The 16,486-nt window shown below is 38.6% G+C and overlaps 1 protein-coding gene across 1 annotated transcript; it reads right to left on the bottom strand.

Moving 5' to 3' along the window:
• Nucleotides 1–1,848: 1,848 nt before the first annotated feature.
• COBL10 (COBRA-like protein 10 precursor) lies at nt 1,849–5,065 on the bottom strand. Its single transcript, XM_089147594.1, has 2 exons — nt 4,492–5,065; nt 1,849–3,275 (listed from the first exon to the last, which is right to left on the bottom strand). The coding sequence occupies exons 1-2, from the start codon at nt 5,063–5,065 to the stop codon at nt 1,849–1,851; spliced, it is 2,001 nt and encodes a 666-aa protein (XP_089003720.1).
• Between the last annotated feature and the right edge of the window lie 11,421 nt (nt 5,066–16,486).

Below are 16,486 nucleotides of genomic sequence, written 5' to 3'. Positions count from 1 at the left end.
GACGTGCATTTGCACGTGCACATTTTTACTAGTATATATATATATATTGCTGTCCACAATAATGCAACATGAGAAAATGGCATGTGGTTTGTTCAAAATTGATGGTTGAGAATCAGATCGTCTTCTAAGTGGAAAGACCCATGGGTTGAAATCCATCTAATCTTCTATCCACTCATAAAAAAAACCCATTCAGGTAGTTCTCCTATCGTTTTACTTCAATTCTTCCTGTTCCACCATCAAGACGACAAATCAGACTGCCATTCTTTGTACTTCTCCGGCGGATTTGCATGCAACACTCACTACCATTTTCAGACAATATGATTATTGGTGGATGGGGTTCTCAACGGCTCTTCTTGTTTCTGTTTTTGTTCCAGTGGTGTTACCGGAGGTTAAGGATTTATCAACTTGGCGAATTCATGGTTCATTGTCGCCTCAGTTTTAAGTTTCTCTTTTGCTGACACAATACTTGATTGTTTCCTAAAAGAAAGACTAAAACCGAGGCATATAATCAGAAAAGGAAAAATAAAAAATAAAAAATAAAAACTATTCAAGTAAACAGTGATCTGGCAAAGGCAAGCTAAGGGATATTAGGTTTGTGCTTGCCATGGTCATAAGCAAATCTTCCAGCAAAGCGCGGTTGGGGGAACCCCATTTCATCATAAATGAGATTCAAGGCCTGGACCACATTTGCAGGAATTAAAATTGTCGAACATGTTACTGTAAGAAAACATGAGAAGAAACTGGTTAGAACACACAAGTTCCACTCGATTTTTTTTTTTAACTCACTGCTGCGTAATTTTTTACCAGGCTGTGAGCATTTTTGTTTAGGGAATGTAAATCTTCTTCCATCTGCTGCAATGTCTAGATAGAATTCGTCGGCAGATTGCAATGTCCCAGAGTGAATCGCTGGTGAAGTGTAGAGAGGGGAAAACCAAAACGAGAACTATCTGCTGCTAGTAAATAATTTGATCCATTTCAACCCGTCTGGATCTTTAAGAAAAAGGTTTTAATCTCTGCCATCAATTTTTGAATAGTTTGTGTCATTCTTCAAGCTGCACTGCCATGCGCAACATTGAGATGTGCCAGCACAAGATTTTCTTTTTGTCTCCAAACTCTCAAGGAAGCATAGTTACCAAAATAAAAAACTTGAAAAGACAAATAGGACCATAATTTACTATCAATTAAATCTTGAAATAAATATTTTAAAAAGATGTTATATCAAATGTAATTTGAACATAAAATTGTCTTTCCCATTGGTCAGCCTTTACATAGAATACATCACTTGCCACTCATGGACCAGGGAATCAAGCAAAGGTCATTCTTTCATGACCTGCCCCTAAGTAGGACAAGCACCCTGACGACCTAAAAACCTCTTGGAGAAACAAAAATTTCGGATTGGCACATTGAGAGCCTGGAAGAAAGCCTTTTGCTTACCATAAAATATCCATTTTTCATATGTAAATAGAACTTGTAGTTACACAATATGATATTTGCTAGAGCCACTTATGTGCTTCAGGGTATCAATGCATCAATCGCTGTCATGGGTCCTGTTCTTTCTTCACTCCACTCAAGTTCACAACCACCCCTTCCCTCCCTTCTCTCCCTTCCCAAATATAAACCACCATCAACTTGACAAGAAAAGGATCAGAGAACTCAGGCTGAGGTTCATATGGGTGCTGTGAATTCTGCAACTAAGATATGAATTATCGAAAAAGAAAAAAAAGAAAAGAATACACACTATTTTTCTGGAGAGAGTGAAGACTTAATGAAGCTTACTGTCAACAGAGGAAGAACACCCACGAAGAACTAGACTCCAAAAAGTATGATTAAAACCAGAATGAGTGATCATCACTGTAGGTGGTCGGTCATAAGCACAAAGGTGATTATTGCAAGGAAAAGCATGGCTAGAAGGCTAAGATGAGATGATCGATGGCCATCACTTTTAGGGAAAACCGTAGGCATGGAACATTCTTCTCCATTGAAATACACTTTTGTAGGAAACCCATCTCCTTTTATTATGTTAATCCCTGGTGTCTTCTTCTTCGCGAATGAAATCACTGACTGTTGCTTACCTGGTACCCTTGGACCACGTTTTGCATCTGAACCATTTGTCTCTCCTATAAGAAAATTCATAGTTGGTAAGCCCTGGAAGAATATAGTGTTGTTCAGGTCTGGAACTTTTGTTCCATTGAAGGAATATACATTCTCATAACCAGCGTAAGCTTTGTTCATCTCTATTGCGGTAAACCAATCTTCAAAACTGATATCTTCCCAATTGAAAAGAGTGATACGTGCTGTCCATCCTTTTCTGTAATCAGATGAAATGTGCCAGTTTATACTAACTCCACAGTTATCAGCACAAGGTAATGGATTGGGAACTTTGTAGTGTTTCAATTTCGCCCATGCCTTAGCTTTCGCTGTTCTGTTGTCGAAGGGAACAAGAAGAGCTTCTGGTGGAAGAAGCATAGCCTTGGCCTTTGGATTGCAAGAGTCAGTTTCATTATTAGGACAACCACATGCACAGGTGTTACATGGGATGACAGAATCATTGTAGAAAGCTGAGAAGGAGACACAGCAGTGAGAAGGACTGTTCTTAGCTTTAGTGATGTTGCAGACTATTTGAAAACTTGCAATAGATTCAGTAGTCATGGCAAGCCCACTTGGGTCTGGAGTTTCTGTTGGATCAACCCTAATTGGAGGACCACACTTGTAATCTGGATTCAGAACACCATTGATTTTCCATTTTTGGGGAGGAAATATTGCAGTTCTGTTGATATCAGGTGGAAGCTTAAAAACCTGCATTTGGAAGACTGATTTGGTTTTGCTCTTATCCATGGTGGTTGGTAGAATACTACCATTTCTACAACAATATGGCAAGTTTCCGATCTTCTCATCCTTGGCTCTATCAGCAGGTAGATCAGAAATAACTGGTCTTTTTTCACAGTTCATTACAGTACTGAAGTCCAAGTCCTTGTAGTATTTACCGGCGGCGCCATAAATGCAATCGGAAGGATCTTTTAGGTGAGTATAGGCTCCTCTCATTGAGTATAAGAACTCTCCTCTCATCCATTCCCAAGTTAAATTCCAATGGTCAAGACGTCCAAGAGGGTGCTTGTTCTCTATGGTTACCTGGGCATTGTAGTTTCCATCGGTCACTTGCGTAATATCATATGTGATATCAAGATCACCCTCCTGTCGAGGTGAGAATTTTAGTGCTTTAGGTTTCTTGACCTTGAATTTTGGATCCCTCTTACAACACACATGCATGGAGCTCCCTGCATGTTAATAATAATATATAATATGCTTAGAATCAGAGATTTAGAAGAAAAGAAAAAAAAAAAAAAAAAAAAAGAAGTTTCGTTGCTATCCTGTCTTCCAGCTGAAGAAATAGAATCTCAAAGGGTATGTATGTACAAATAAGGACCCATTTGATATGCCACCGAAAACAGCTTCTGGCATTTTTTGCTATCAAAAAAAAAAAAAAATTGATTGAAAGCTGTTTGAAAATTATTTTGTTTTTGATAATTTTTAAAATATAAATTGAAATTTATGAAAATTTTTGTTTCAAGAAATAATTTTGACTCAACAACAAGCTAGGCTTAAGGGAAAGAATTTAGAGATGCATCCATGGAATTCGGCATGCTGTCAAAGCCTTGTTGGCAATATTTTCACTTTAAAAAGCAAGTTTTATGAAATGCCTAAGAATATTTTTGCTTCAAAAAACAATTAAAACTATATCGACTATAGAATTTAACGAGCAAGGTGAATCTCATTTATGCATACGAGGCGTTTAGATGAAATCCACCATCTAAGAACCATTTCCGGTGAATTCCATTTGGACACCACTCCTGCATTTAGGCTCTTTTTGGTATCAATTCTCATTCTCTATTATGCTTATTTAAAATAAATAAGTACAATAATTCATTATTGGTCAAGAATGAAAAATGGTTTGGTGAATTTTATCAAAAATAAATTATGAAATGAAAAATAAGTTTGGTTTCAAAATAAAAAATTGTTAAAAATGATAGTAAACAAGTGAAAAAAGAAGGAAAAAATATGATTGTTATAAAAGAATGTGTATTGACTATTTTACCCTCATATTACTTATAGAACTTTAAGTAAACTTACACAAATGAAGATAATGAAATTTTCATCACAATCCATAATGGACAAAAAGTTCATTATGGATTTTGGAGGTTTTTCTATTATTTTAAATAAAAATAAAATTCAGAATAGATGCCAAACAATTTAAAATAATGAAAATTTCTCATAATTGACAATGATAATTGATACCAAAAAGAGCCTTAAGTATGATGAGAAGACTCACCGGCTCGAATTTAACGTGGCAAGAAATGAAACCCTCATTAATTTTTGTATTTACCCAAACACCCTTTTCTTTGGTTATTGCAAGAAATTCAAGGGCCCGGGGGGGGGGGGGGTGGAGAAGAACCCATAAAAGAGAGATATAGGGGCAGAGAAAATTTAACTAACCCTTGTTGGCTTTGGTTGGTGCAGGACACTTGTAACCATCGTTCACAAGTTTTATAGTCTTAGGCATTGGAATCCCTGGTGGTTTCACCCCAAACTGTGTTCCAGTCATCTCAATCTGGACCTGAATCTGAGTAAAATCGTTTGCTGTTTCAATGGATGTCTTTAAATCCGTTTGGGAAGATCCAACTAGATAGGTTCCATTTCCAACGTCGGCTGGCAAATCATCACCATCCACAATAACAGCATTGGATGCAGAAACAAGAATCTCTCTGTGATGAAACCCTATAAACATCTTCCATGCCTTGAGCTCTTGATCTGCAGCATTAAGTATTGTGGCAATGGATTTAAAAGCCCATGCCTGTGCAGATGCATTCTTAAGATGTGGGTACTCTTTCTCTCGACTCGTGAAAGTGTAAGTTAGAAAGATCCCAGCACAGTTTTCCTGCGCTGGTGGCGGTGCCGGTGGTGTATCTGCTGAATCTCCATCTCCATAATCATAATCTTGAGCTTTTCTTACCTGAACATGGAAACTGAACAAGAAGAAGAACAGGAACAGAGCTGGTGCCCACGTCATTTCCCTTTAAAATCTTTTCAGGGAAATAGAAATGAACACAAACAAAAGGAAGATCTATATTCAGATCCTCAATGTGGAGGATAAGCCATGCTTCTTTTGGCTTCTGAGTTCCCCTCGTGAAAAGGGTTCGGAGCAGGCGAAGTGTAGGTTGAGATCGAGTTTTAATGTGAATTTTTTGAGAGGAAGAGAAGATGGAACAGCGATCACCCTGCTGCCGCGTTAGGTAACACAGCAAAGAGGGTGATTGGAAAAATGAGGGGTTGAGGATGTGAAACACTGAACCCACATTCCATATAAGATTACCGATTAAATCGTTACAAACCTTTAAGGAGAAGACCAGGTCAGCTCAATTCTCCTCCTCTAAATGATTTTGGAAGACCAACGTCCTTTAACGGTTTTTTCAATTTCGTTTTCTGGTATTCATCATTGATGGTTTTCAGCCAGAAGAGGGTTTTTGAGTCATATCACAATGTACCAATTGGTTCATTTCGTTGGAATGGATTGGAAATTTGGAATTAGGTTTCCCTTTGTACAGCTGACCGCTGACGAGTAGGTCTAGGCTTAAGAAGGGAGAAGTCAATGCTTTTTACAAAAATTGGGGGAAAAAGTTTGACGGAACAGTTAAATTTCAACTTTGAATGGGTAATGATCCCAACCCTTTATTTGGAATAATTAAATCTAGATCGTTATTAATATTTTTCCTTCTCTTTTATTTCAAAACGATCAAATTACCCTTTGCTTTTACTCCTTTAACTAACTTGATTTTTAATCTATTTTTCGTTTTTTTTTTTTTTTTTTTTTTTTTTTGTAAATATCTATTTTTCGTTAGTCCATTGCTCCTTTGTTTTCTTTAGAAGTATTCATTACAAGTAATTTAGATGTATTTTTTTTTCTATTTTTCTTTCGTATTATAAAATCTTAATTTAAAAAAAAAAAATTCTTCTCACTCCTTTTTATTTATTTATTTATTATAGGAATTCATTAAATGTGAGTAGATGCAATTTTCTTTTTTTTTTTCATATCTTTTATCAGAATCCATCAAACATAATTAGGTGCATTTATTTATATCTTCCTCTAGAAAAATCCATCCCAAGAGAAAGAGAAACAATAAAAAAAAATGAGCAAATTGCACTAGCACTCCAAAATTGAGGCCTTAAAGCATTGACACCCTACTTTATGTTTGAAAAATACAGACACCCCAAAATTGAATTTTTGTTGGACACATTAGTTTAATTTGTTACAAAAAACATTAAATCGCTATTTATTTACATTGATATTTTTGGAATTGAAAGAAAATAAACAATGATTTAACGGTTTTTAATGACAAATTGGACTAATGTGTCCAATAAAAATTCAATTTTGGAGTATCTATGTTTTTCAAACATAAAGTGGGGTGTTAGTGCTTTAGGGTTTCCATTTTGGGGTGCCGGGACAATTTGCCTTAAAAAAAAGTAAATTACATTTGATGCGTCCAAAATCTGCTCAGCCCTTAGATCACTAATGGATGACCTGCAAAACAATCGTCAGATGTGGCCTGACCGTGGGGGTGGATCGGGAGTCCACCTCCGATGGCTAAGTTAGTCAATGAACTAATCACAAAGGCTCTGGCTAATTGCAGAGCTAAAGTATGAATATGATTACTAGGAATACGATTCAGTTACTTTCTTTGTACGTAGGTTTTGATTTATATAGTGTGTACCTTCTAATCTCTTCCGTTGAACTCGATCGAGCCTTCTTTTGGAGACCGTCAGATCTTGACGGTTAGACCCGTAAGTGGGGTGATGGATAACTTCCCTTGATCACATGATCATTTGCTGCAGGTGTGGCAGTTATCCAAGTTTGCACGATCATCTGCTCTCGTGAGTGCTTATAACTGTCTCCTGATAGGTTATCCATCCCGAGAATCTCGGACTTGTGCTTACTTGCTGACCATGTAAAGTTTCTTCCTTTAACACACTATCTTCAAACCCGGTTCACACGAACTCGGTTAGTTCGTCCCCGACTGGAGTCAAGGGTTGAACCAAGAATGGGCCTGGTTCGACGATATTTTCCCGTATCACGAGCCCCTGAGGCCAAGTGTTTGGGAATGCCGAGGGCTTGGTTTGATTTAAACCGAACATGAATACCGAATAAGGAATCCGAACGACTACTTGTTCTCTTGAATGTCAAGTCGCATTTATTGCTGCTGCGTCATCGTTTTCCTCGAGTTACTCAAACATCTTCGGCTTTCAAGCTGGAGTCGCCATGTGTCTGTCACAGCCAAAACCATCATTGTTTTTAACTTAAAACGACGGTTCCTCAAAACATCAACTCTGATACGATTCATTTACACTTTTTTGAAACATCTCTCAATCACGAACCTCTGAACGAAGCTGAAGAAGAAGAACATCAAGAGAAATCGAAGGATAGAAGAAGAAGAATCGCAGTCGGTGTTAGTTGAGAACAAAGAAGAAGAAGAAGCAGAGGAGAAGAAGAAGAATCGCAGTTGGTGTTAGTTGAGAACAAAGAAGAAGAAGAAACCTGGTTCGTTGAGGTTGAGCTCCAGCTTCGATTTGGCTTCTCTAGGGCTGAGACTGTCTCTGCGATTCTTTGTTTCTAAGCTTCGATTTGGCTTCATTCACACACACCCATTTCTGCAAAAGAAATCCAACAAAAAAGGTAACATTTGTTCATTGAATGGTTCCAGGTCTCTCTCACTTCTCTATCGTCTCTGCGATGGGTAAAATAGATGCTGTGTTTTTTTTCTAAGTTTATAATGATGCATTCTGCTGCAATCTCTTTGTAACATGTGAAGCAAGACCCATTGCCCTTACAGTAAGAAGGTCAACCAGTTGCTGTCAGAGCTAAAAGCAACTTACAAGCTCATTGAACTGAATTTGGAAAGTGAGTATTATTTTTCCTGCAACTCTATTTATATTTTTATCCATCCAGGCAATTGAAGCTACAAAGAATTTTATCGTCTCAGTTTTTCATTCACACCATGTCATTGTGCAATATTTTTGTAGAATTCCTTATGTTAGTAAAAGCAATACTACACATTTCATTTGGGTCCGCTCTCATCAAATTGCTCTCTTGTTTGTAATTTCACTTGTAAAATAGTCTTGGACTTAATGTTTATTTATTCTGGTGGATATCCTGTTAGAGGGCAAGGATCCATTTTGTTGATGCCATGTAGGTGATATTTTCCTGATGTACTGGGCTACTCCCAAAATCTTATGATTTTGTTTGCTCTTCTTTTTTTCTTCCTTCTGCATTTTATTTCCCTTTCTGTGGACCTAGGTTTTCCCTATTTGGTTTTGAAAGGATCCATGTAGCTGGCCCCATTTAGTTGGGATAAGGCTTAGTTTGTTTTTGATTTTTTGTTGTATTGTTTAATTCATTTGTAAGATTTTAAAAAACTAATCATATGATGCTCTTCTACACACTCAAAATTGTGTTGGACCCTTTTGTTTGTTGTATGGAGTAATGCTATTTTGGGTTTCCTTCTTAGCATGGCTACACGCTTCTCTGTTCTTGTGGTCGGTTTCAATGAGCTTATGGGTATTGATGTTGGAATGACAGCCTTGCTTTAGTTAACCATTACTTTAATGATTACATATTCTTTTTCTTTTTAAGTTGGTAGTGTTAATGAGAAAAAAAAAAGTTGTTAGTTTGAGTTGGTATTATTGATGAAGTTTTATGCTGCCGATGATGGCTTTGCATGTTGGATGTGATTAGCCAACTTAAAGTGTTCAAAAGTACAGATTACCTTTTCAGTGTTAATTTTCTGCATCATCTTAAATTCAGCATCATTGTGGTCCCTTCCGAATTCACCTGATCGGCTTATACTGAGATACCTGAGAGATTTGCTGCCAATTCTATTTTGTATGCTAGATGCACATGGTTAGGTTGTTTCTATGATAATAAATTTTTGGTGCCAGCCTTTTGATGAGAGCCCTTTCCTACCACTCTTCAGATTGCCATCGTTCTCCAGATCTTTAAATATGAGTTGATAGTGATCAAACCCGTTTTGTCAAGTAGTAGTTGTTATATATTGTATTCCAAGATCTCTTACTTTTGTGATATTTTTTTCTTCTTCTTTTATGTGCTGTCATGTTTAACCATGTTGTTGAAGGAATGTGGTTCACTTCTCTTTGCAATCTTTAGGATTTGTTTTGACCTTTGTATTGCTCCATGCTATGCTATTATTTGGTGTCCTTCCGCCAAAGAATAGAAAACTTATCAGGCTTCACAAGTCGGAAGAATATTTGAGTGAAATAGAGTTGTATCATCCAGGGTTAGGAACTGGTCAGTATGATGCATGAGGGCTTTCTTTAAGTTACTAAGCTGGTAAAAAAGGTGAACACCTGTCTTGGACACCTATATGGATTTTGTTGCTGTCAATATCTTGATTTTGAAATGAAACAGGACTTTGGTTCGTCTTCTCCTCTGCTTCTTCTTGTTCCTCAACCTGCTGCTTCTCGAACTTCTCCAAGTCCTTGAGGCTTCGATCGTTGTCAATATCTTGGGAGGACCGGAGAAGCTCGAGAAGCAGCAGGTTGACGCGGTGGAGAAGACAAACCAAAGTTGTGTTTAATTTCAAAATCTAAAGCCCCAACATTCAGATTTAGCCGTCCGCCTCAGCAACAGCTCTAGCGCTTTGCTCTCGTCCGGTTACAGGTGCGAATTTATCCCTAACAAGATCGATTTCCTTCGCTGTTTCAGTGCGAATTTTGCTTCTTCTTACTTTTTTTTTGTTCATTTGAAATTGTTCCCCTTCCGGCTGCTGTGGTTTCTCAAAATAGAGAAGTGGTTAATTTTGTGTCTATGTTAGTTTGTTAAGTTGTAGAGGTTCTTCTACGTTTCTCGAGTATGATTCGAGATACATGTGTTAATGAATTTCTCCTACGTTTTCTTTTATGTGGATTTCAGTTTTTTACCTAAGTTTAAGCAGTTGACAGTGTCTTTTGTTGAGTCGATTACAATGTTCAAAAATATATTTTGTTTGTGGTTTTGTAGATCTCCTAATTGACTACGACTTGCGCTTGAATTAATCTAAAATTTTCCATTTCACTCCCACAAAGCCACAATTAGCTCCACCCAAGTTGTTGTATGTGAGAATTAGTATGGAAGCCTTTGCCGCCTCACTTTTGCCTCCCTCTATTCTTATTTAGGAAAAAGAAGGTCGGAGCTTCAACCAAGAATTCCTTTTTGAAAACCTTCCTCCCCATTGTCGTTACTATTAAGTCTTTTATCCACCCCGCTTTTGCTTGCTCTAGTAAAGCCTGGAAACTAACCGTTCCTCCCTAGTCCCTTGGCCCCTAATGCCACTACAAACCATCCCTCCCGTAAAATCCTTTACTCCCTCCCTGTACCTCCCTGAACCACTCCCTTCACTGCTGTAGACCCACTCGGAATCTCCCGCCTATTTGTCTCACCCCTTCCCTTTCGGAGAGTCCAGTAGGGGAAGCCACTAACACCGTTAATGCCAGCAGAGTCATTGTCCATCGCTAGAAAGAATGCAAGACCACTCTACCACTGCTTATGGTTAGCTGCTACCCCTTGACATTGCTCCATAGGGCCTCATCTCTTTAGCTGACTCCCTACCTATCCCTAAAAACAACCCTCTGCCGTACTGTACACCATGTTGGACTGCAACACTTTACTAGAAATTGCTGAGGTCAATCAGATTCCAGATTGCACCTCCCCTGCTGGTAGATTCCCCCGATACAAGTGTTTTATCTCTTTGTAGGTTGTGACCCCCGAGTCGGCCTTTACTCTCCTTGAGGAGCCTATTACTATTATTATCTCCTGGTCTTTGCTTTCGTCGGTTTTCGGGGTTTCCGGGTTTCCTGCCCCTCCCTTTTGTTTGTTGTATGGAGTAATGCAATTTTGGGTTTCCTTCTTAGCATGGCTGCGCTTCTGTTCTTGTGGTCGGTTTCTGAGCTTATGGGTATTGATGTTGGAATGCGCCTTGCTTTAGTTAACCTTACTTTATGATTACTATTCTTTTTAGTTGGTAGTGTTATGAGAAAAATTGTTAGTTTGGTTGGTATTATTGTGGTTTTTGCTGTGGCTTTGCATGTTGGATGTGATTAGCCACTTAGTGTTCGATTACCTTTTTCTTATTTTCTGCATCATCTTATTCAGCATCATTGTGGTCCCTTCGTTCACTTGATCCTCTCTTTTTCTGTTTTTTTTCCCTTCCTTCCTCCCCTTCCCCCCGTCTTTTTCCCCTTCTTTTTTTTCTCTCTTTTTTTTTTCTCCTTTTCTCCTTTTTTTTCCTCTTCCTTTTTTTCCTTTCTCCTTTTTCCTTCCCTCTTCCTTCCTCTTTTTTCTCTTTCTTTCTTTTCGTCCCTCCCTTTTTTTCTTCTTTTTCCTTTCTCTCCCCCTCTCCTCCCCCCTCCTTCTCCTCCTCCTCTTTCTTCTTGCCCTCCTTCCCCCTTTTTTTTCTCTCCCCCTTCTTCCTCCCCCCTCGCCTCCTCCTTCTCTTTCCCCTTCTTTCCTTCTTTCTTTCTCTTCTCTTTTTTTTTCTTTGTTTTCCCCTCCGTTTCTCTGGTGGTTTTTTCTGTTTTTGTTGTTGTGTTCTTCCTTTCTTTTTCGTCTTTTTTTCTCCCTTTTTTTGTGGTTTTTTTTCCTTTTGCTTTTCTTTTTTGGTCTTCTGTTCTTTTTTTTTGTGTTTTTGTCTCCTTTCTCTTCCTTTTTCTTTTTCCTTCCTCCCCGCCCTTCTCCCCCGTTGTTTTGTGTTGTTGGGCCTTTGCCCCTCCTTTTCCTCCCTCTTTCTTTTTGGAAAGGGTCGGCTTCCCTTCCTTTTGACCTTCCTCCCCTTGTCGTTCTTTGTCTTTTCCCCCCCTTTGCTTGCTCTGTCTCTCCGTTCCTCCCTGTCCCTTGGCCCCTTGCCCTCACCTCCCTCCCGTTCCTTTCTCCCTCCCCGTCCTCCCCGCCCTCCCTTCCTCGCCCCTCGTCTCCCGCCTTTTGTCCCCCTTCCCTTTCGGGGTCCTGGGCCCTGCCCGTTTGCCGCGGTCTTGTCCATCGCTGAGAATGCGCCCTCTCCCTCTTTGGTTGCCGCTCCCCGACATTGCTCCATGGGCCTCATCTCTTGTACTCCCTACCTATCCCTAAAGACAACCCTCTGCCGTACTGTACACCATGTTGGACTGCAACACTTTACTAGAAATTGCTGAGGTCAATCAGATTCCAGATTGCACCTCCCCTGCTGGTAGATTCCCCCGATACAAGTGTTTTTATCTCTTTGTAGGTTGTGACACCACTGAGTCACCGGCCTTTACTCTCCTTGAGGAAGACCATATTACTATTAATTATCTCCTAGGATCTATTGCAATTTCAATTTACAGCTCTCCCTCTGAAGAACTTAGTTCTACCTTGTGAGACAGCGATGTGTCTTCACCGAAGCACTAGTTATAGCTGCTCCATTGGCATCTCTACCCTTGTCATCCACCTCAAAGAAGAATATCATGTTGCCCTTGTTGCCCCTGCAATTCTCACTTCAGCAGAAGGTTCCTGCAAGATTCTTGTTGCTCCCCCCCTCCCTCCTTTCTCTCTCTCTCTCTCTCTCAAACACCCTATCTAACTTCTCGGACTTCTCCCCTCTTGCCTACTCTCAATGGCGCCCCTTCTCTCCCCCTGGCCCACTCCTCCAACCCCTCCCTCCGCTGACGTTTATCCTTTCCAACCATGCCCATTGAGCCTAACCCACAACCCCCTCCCCCTCCCAACCCACGCATATTCATTTACAAAAAGTGTGTTGAGTAGGTTTGGTTTCAGTACACTTCTGTTCGATTCATAAACAATTTCTTGTTCTATTTGGAGTTTATACAGTTTAATAGACCATATCTCATATAGAATGCATGAGATGGATTTATAATATATATATATATATTGGTATACATTACTTAAAATCACTATACATGGTTTGGTTAGGGAATAAGTAATTTAGTACTTTACGGTTTGGCTTTTGCCTTAGATACTAAATCTATATTGAATTGTATTTGGTTTGGTTTTCTTTGGTTTTAAATAGTCAGTTCTGGTTCCAAATTAACTCCCTTGAATTATCTAATAAGAAGAGCTAGGCATCATTGTGAACACTGGAATATCTCATTTTCATGGAAACCGAGGTTGTCAAAATCGTTAGCATACTTCTGAGCAATGGTGGACAAATATACATACTTTGTCCGTGCCTGGCACTTTGGTAGGATCCAATTGTATGCAGTGGCCAGTGTCTTTGTTTTTGGCATTCTGGTAATATGTAAATTCATGGCCTCCTTATGGGGTCTATTTAACTGCATTTCATGTATTCATGTATAGCTTGACATCTTTGCTTTTTGGCCCTTGTCTGTTACTCTATCAGAAAAGGAAGAAAAGTAAATGTGGGCTGTATCCATTCTTTTGTTGTTAGTTGGTTGTATTTGGCATTTTTTGAATACAATCCAAATGAGTGTGTGTTGTTTTATAGGGCATACTTTTCTCTCAGCCTACTGAATGTGGTAGTTGAACTCTTGGATTGCACAAAGCAAGAAGCTGTTCAGATTGTTGGATGCAAAACCTTGACCAGATTCATTCATAGTCAGGTGATTGTAGATATTATTGACTTATTTATTGTGATTAGGCACTTGGAAATCTTTCCATCACTTTCTGCACATTGGAAAAATTGTACAATTATTTTAAGTCTTCATGTAAATGTCTCAACTACTAGGGATTAGCTCATCTAGCAAGGACATACCTCATAATTAAAGAGGTCAAGAGAGAGAGAGGGGAAAAAAGATGTAGGCTTTTGATGTGTGCTACTAACAAGGTTCGAAATTGAAAGTTCATCTTGCCATCTTGCCCTTCAGCGAAATGACTGAAGCTTTTGATGATGCAACTTCTCTGGGACAGTATTGAGATATATGTGGTTTTCATTCCCAAGGACCTTGGTCATCGCCCATGCACTCATATTTTCTTCTTTTTATTTGGATGAAGTCCTTTCATGTCGACGGCTATAGTATAATTGATTTCTGTTAACGCATACCTTCTTATAAGATGCTATCTTTAGCATATTCACTGTTCAAACCAATGCATTATAATATTTTGAATATACAACTATTTAGTGGAGTGTCGTAATTCTCAATGGAGTCATTTACAATGAGGAGCTTATTGATTTTGAAAACAGAATATTTGAAACATTGATAACATCCAATTTTTGGCTAACAAAAGTTGGTTTTCCAGCAGGGGAGCAATAAAAATGGTGGTGACAATGTTGTTGATGATATTGTGGCATTTAATAATTTGGTTGTTTGTTGTCATACTGTTTTTGTGATTTGGACTTCCTTTATTATTTTAGCTGGTGATAGCTGATGATGCTGTGGATGTACTTTAGCCTAGGGTAAGATGATTTTAAGTGCAAATAAAGGTTTTATGACCTACAAAATATAGTGATGTACCTTTAGTAACATGTGGAATGCTGAAGAAGTGGGTCCTCAGTCTAAGATACTCAAATGCTGATGTTGTTATGCAATCTATGGATATTTTATCACTTCATTCGTGAATGTTTAGAACTTAAACTACTTCACTTTGATAATTTTTAGATTATTTGCATGTTTTTTTGTTAATGGTTTGTATTTTAAGTTGTTAGGGTTTGTAAATTTGAAGCATTTTGGTGTTAACATTAGAGGGTTATTTCCCTCTGTTTGTGATGTGTTGAGTGTGGGTGGATGCTTGGCACATGGGTGTGGAAATGTTTGTCTTTAATATGACTTGTTGGGGCTAGCTTTCAATCCAGGCCAATGGTTGGCATCCAATTTTGAATAACTAATGTGTGGACTGAATGTTTTTCATGGTTAGATTGCTTGTCTTCTCTCTTTAATGTTGTCTCATCCGTATAATTAGTATTTGTTTCGTTATACTTTAGTTTCATTTTAATAGTATGTTGTTTAGCTAATATATGTTTTCTGATCTATGCAGCAAAAAGTACCATAACTCTCACCCAAAAATGGCTCCTAAGGCAACCACTCAACAGAAGGCCAAACGGGCTAAAAAAGGGAAGCAAAAGCAACAGCAATTTGACGTTTCACTTTTGGTGGATGACGATGCAAGAGCGTCATTTACTCTCATAAATAAGAAAAGTATAGAAGAAGGGATGTAGACATCCCTTCCTTTGAGAGAGGAGGTGTAGCAAATAGGTTTAAGCACATTGGGTGGGAAAACATACTTAAGTTACCTCCTAATTGTTATTACCAGCTGGTGAAAGTTTTTTAATCTAATTTGAGATTCAAGGAGGAGGAGGGAAACTTATATGCCCTGTCCAATGTTAAAGGGGTGGAGATTGCCTTGAATATTCGTGAGCTGGGTCATAGGCTAGTAGTCTCAAGTGAAGGACAATTATATTTTTGGGAGCCTAGGAAGAAGTTTGATCACCTGATTGATGTGGGTCGCACTTATAGTGATATAATGGTTCACTACACGGGTGACACCCACGTGAAGTTGAAGGACCTGAAACCAATTCCTCATGCAATTGCTTATATAGTGCAACACAATATTATCCCACGTAGAGGTCACCGTGAACAACTGAGATCTTTTGAAGCCTATGTCACCCATTGCATTCATTCAGGGACGCCGCTCAACATGCCGTACATAATTCTCAAAATGATGAAGTATGCGAAAGATGCCCACAATCGTGCTCTCCCATATGGTAGACTCCTTACCCACATCTTTACTAGCTATGGGATTCATCTTGAGGGGGAGGATTGTGAAAGTGGGAAGAATAATAAGAAGAACAATGATGTTAAAATCCATGGAAGAAAATTCCATCTTGAGAATGCGGATGTAGGAGTACAGCCTCCAGATGTAGGAACCCATGCTGGTGTTGATGCATACATCACTCGAGCTGAATTTGTGGGTTTTCAGAAACAATTATCACGAACCAAGGGTCATATGCGGAACATGATTCGGCGCGTGAACCAATTCGCCAAGAAGCTGCACCTCCCAGAAATTTCGGACTCGTCACCACCTTCTTCAGAAGCTGAAGGATCTGCATCAAAAGCTGAATAGGTTGACTATTTTTGTTAAATTTAATTTGGGTGTTATGTGAATGGGATTATTTGTTTGAATCCTTTGAACAATGCTTATTTAAGAGACAGATAACAACTTGTAAGGTTCTCAGTTCCTTTATATTTCTTATATTTTGTTATTTGACTATACTATGTGTGAGATACAATTAGAATATCAGCTATTGGTTTTCCTTGTGATATCTAAGTATACTATGTGTGAAATACATATTGAATACATGTTTGTTTCAGTTATGCAAGAATAATGTTTTATTCTCACAATACCCATTGTTTAAAAGAGCTGATGATCCAGGGGCTTCAACTCATGAGGGAAGATGTTGAAGGGATATCAAAATAGTTAGTTCAGTACTTTGTCTTTTGAATTTGCTGATTGTTTCTA

The sequence above is a fragment of the Hakea prostrata genome, chromosome 3, assembly GCF_041222555.1.
Source record: "Hakea prostrata isolate BN-2017 chromosome 3, UWA_Hpros_2, whole genome shotgun sequence".
Classification (NCBI taxonomy): Eukaryota; Viridiplantae; Streptophyta; class Magnoliopsida; order Proteales; family Proteaceae; genus Hakea; species Hakea prostrata.
This window is presented reverse-complemented; position numbering and strand designations above follow the sequence as displayed.

What these genes read in the sequence shown, in the direction of transcription:
- COBL10 (XM_089147594.1), bottom strand. Translation starts at nt 5,065, where the DNA reads ATGACGTGGGCACCAGCTCTGTTCCTGTTCTTCTTCTTGTTCAGTTTC. An exon ending in ACCAACCAAAGCCAACAAGG is followed by an intron (nt 3,276 to 4,491) that starts GTTAGTTAAATT and finishes ATTAACATGCAG; the next exon opens with GGAGCTCCATGCATGTGTGT.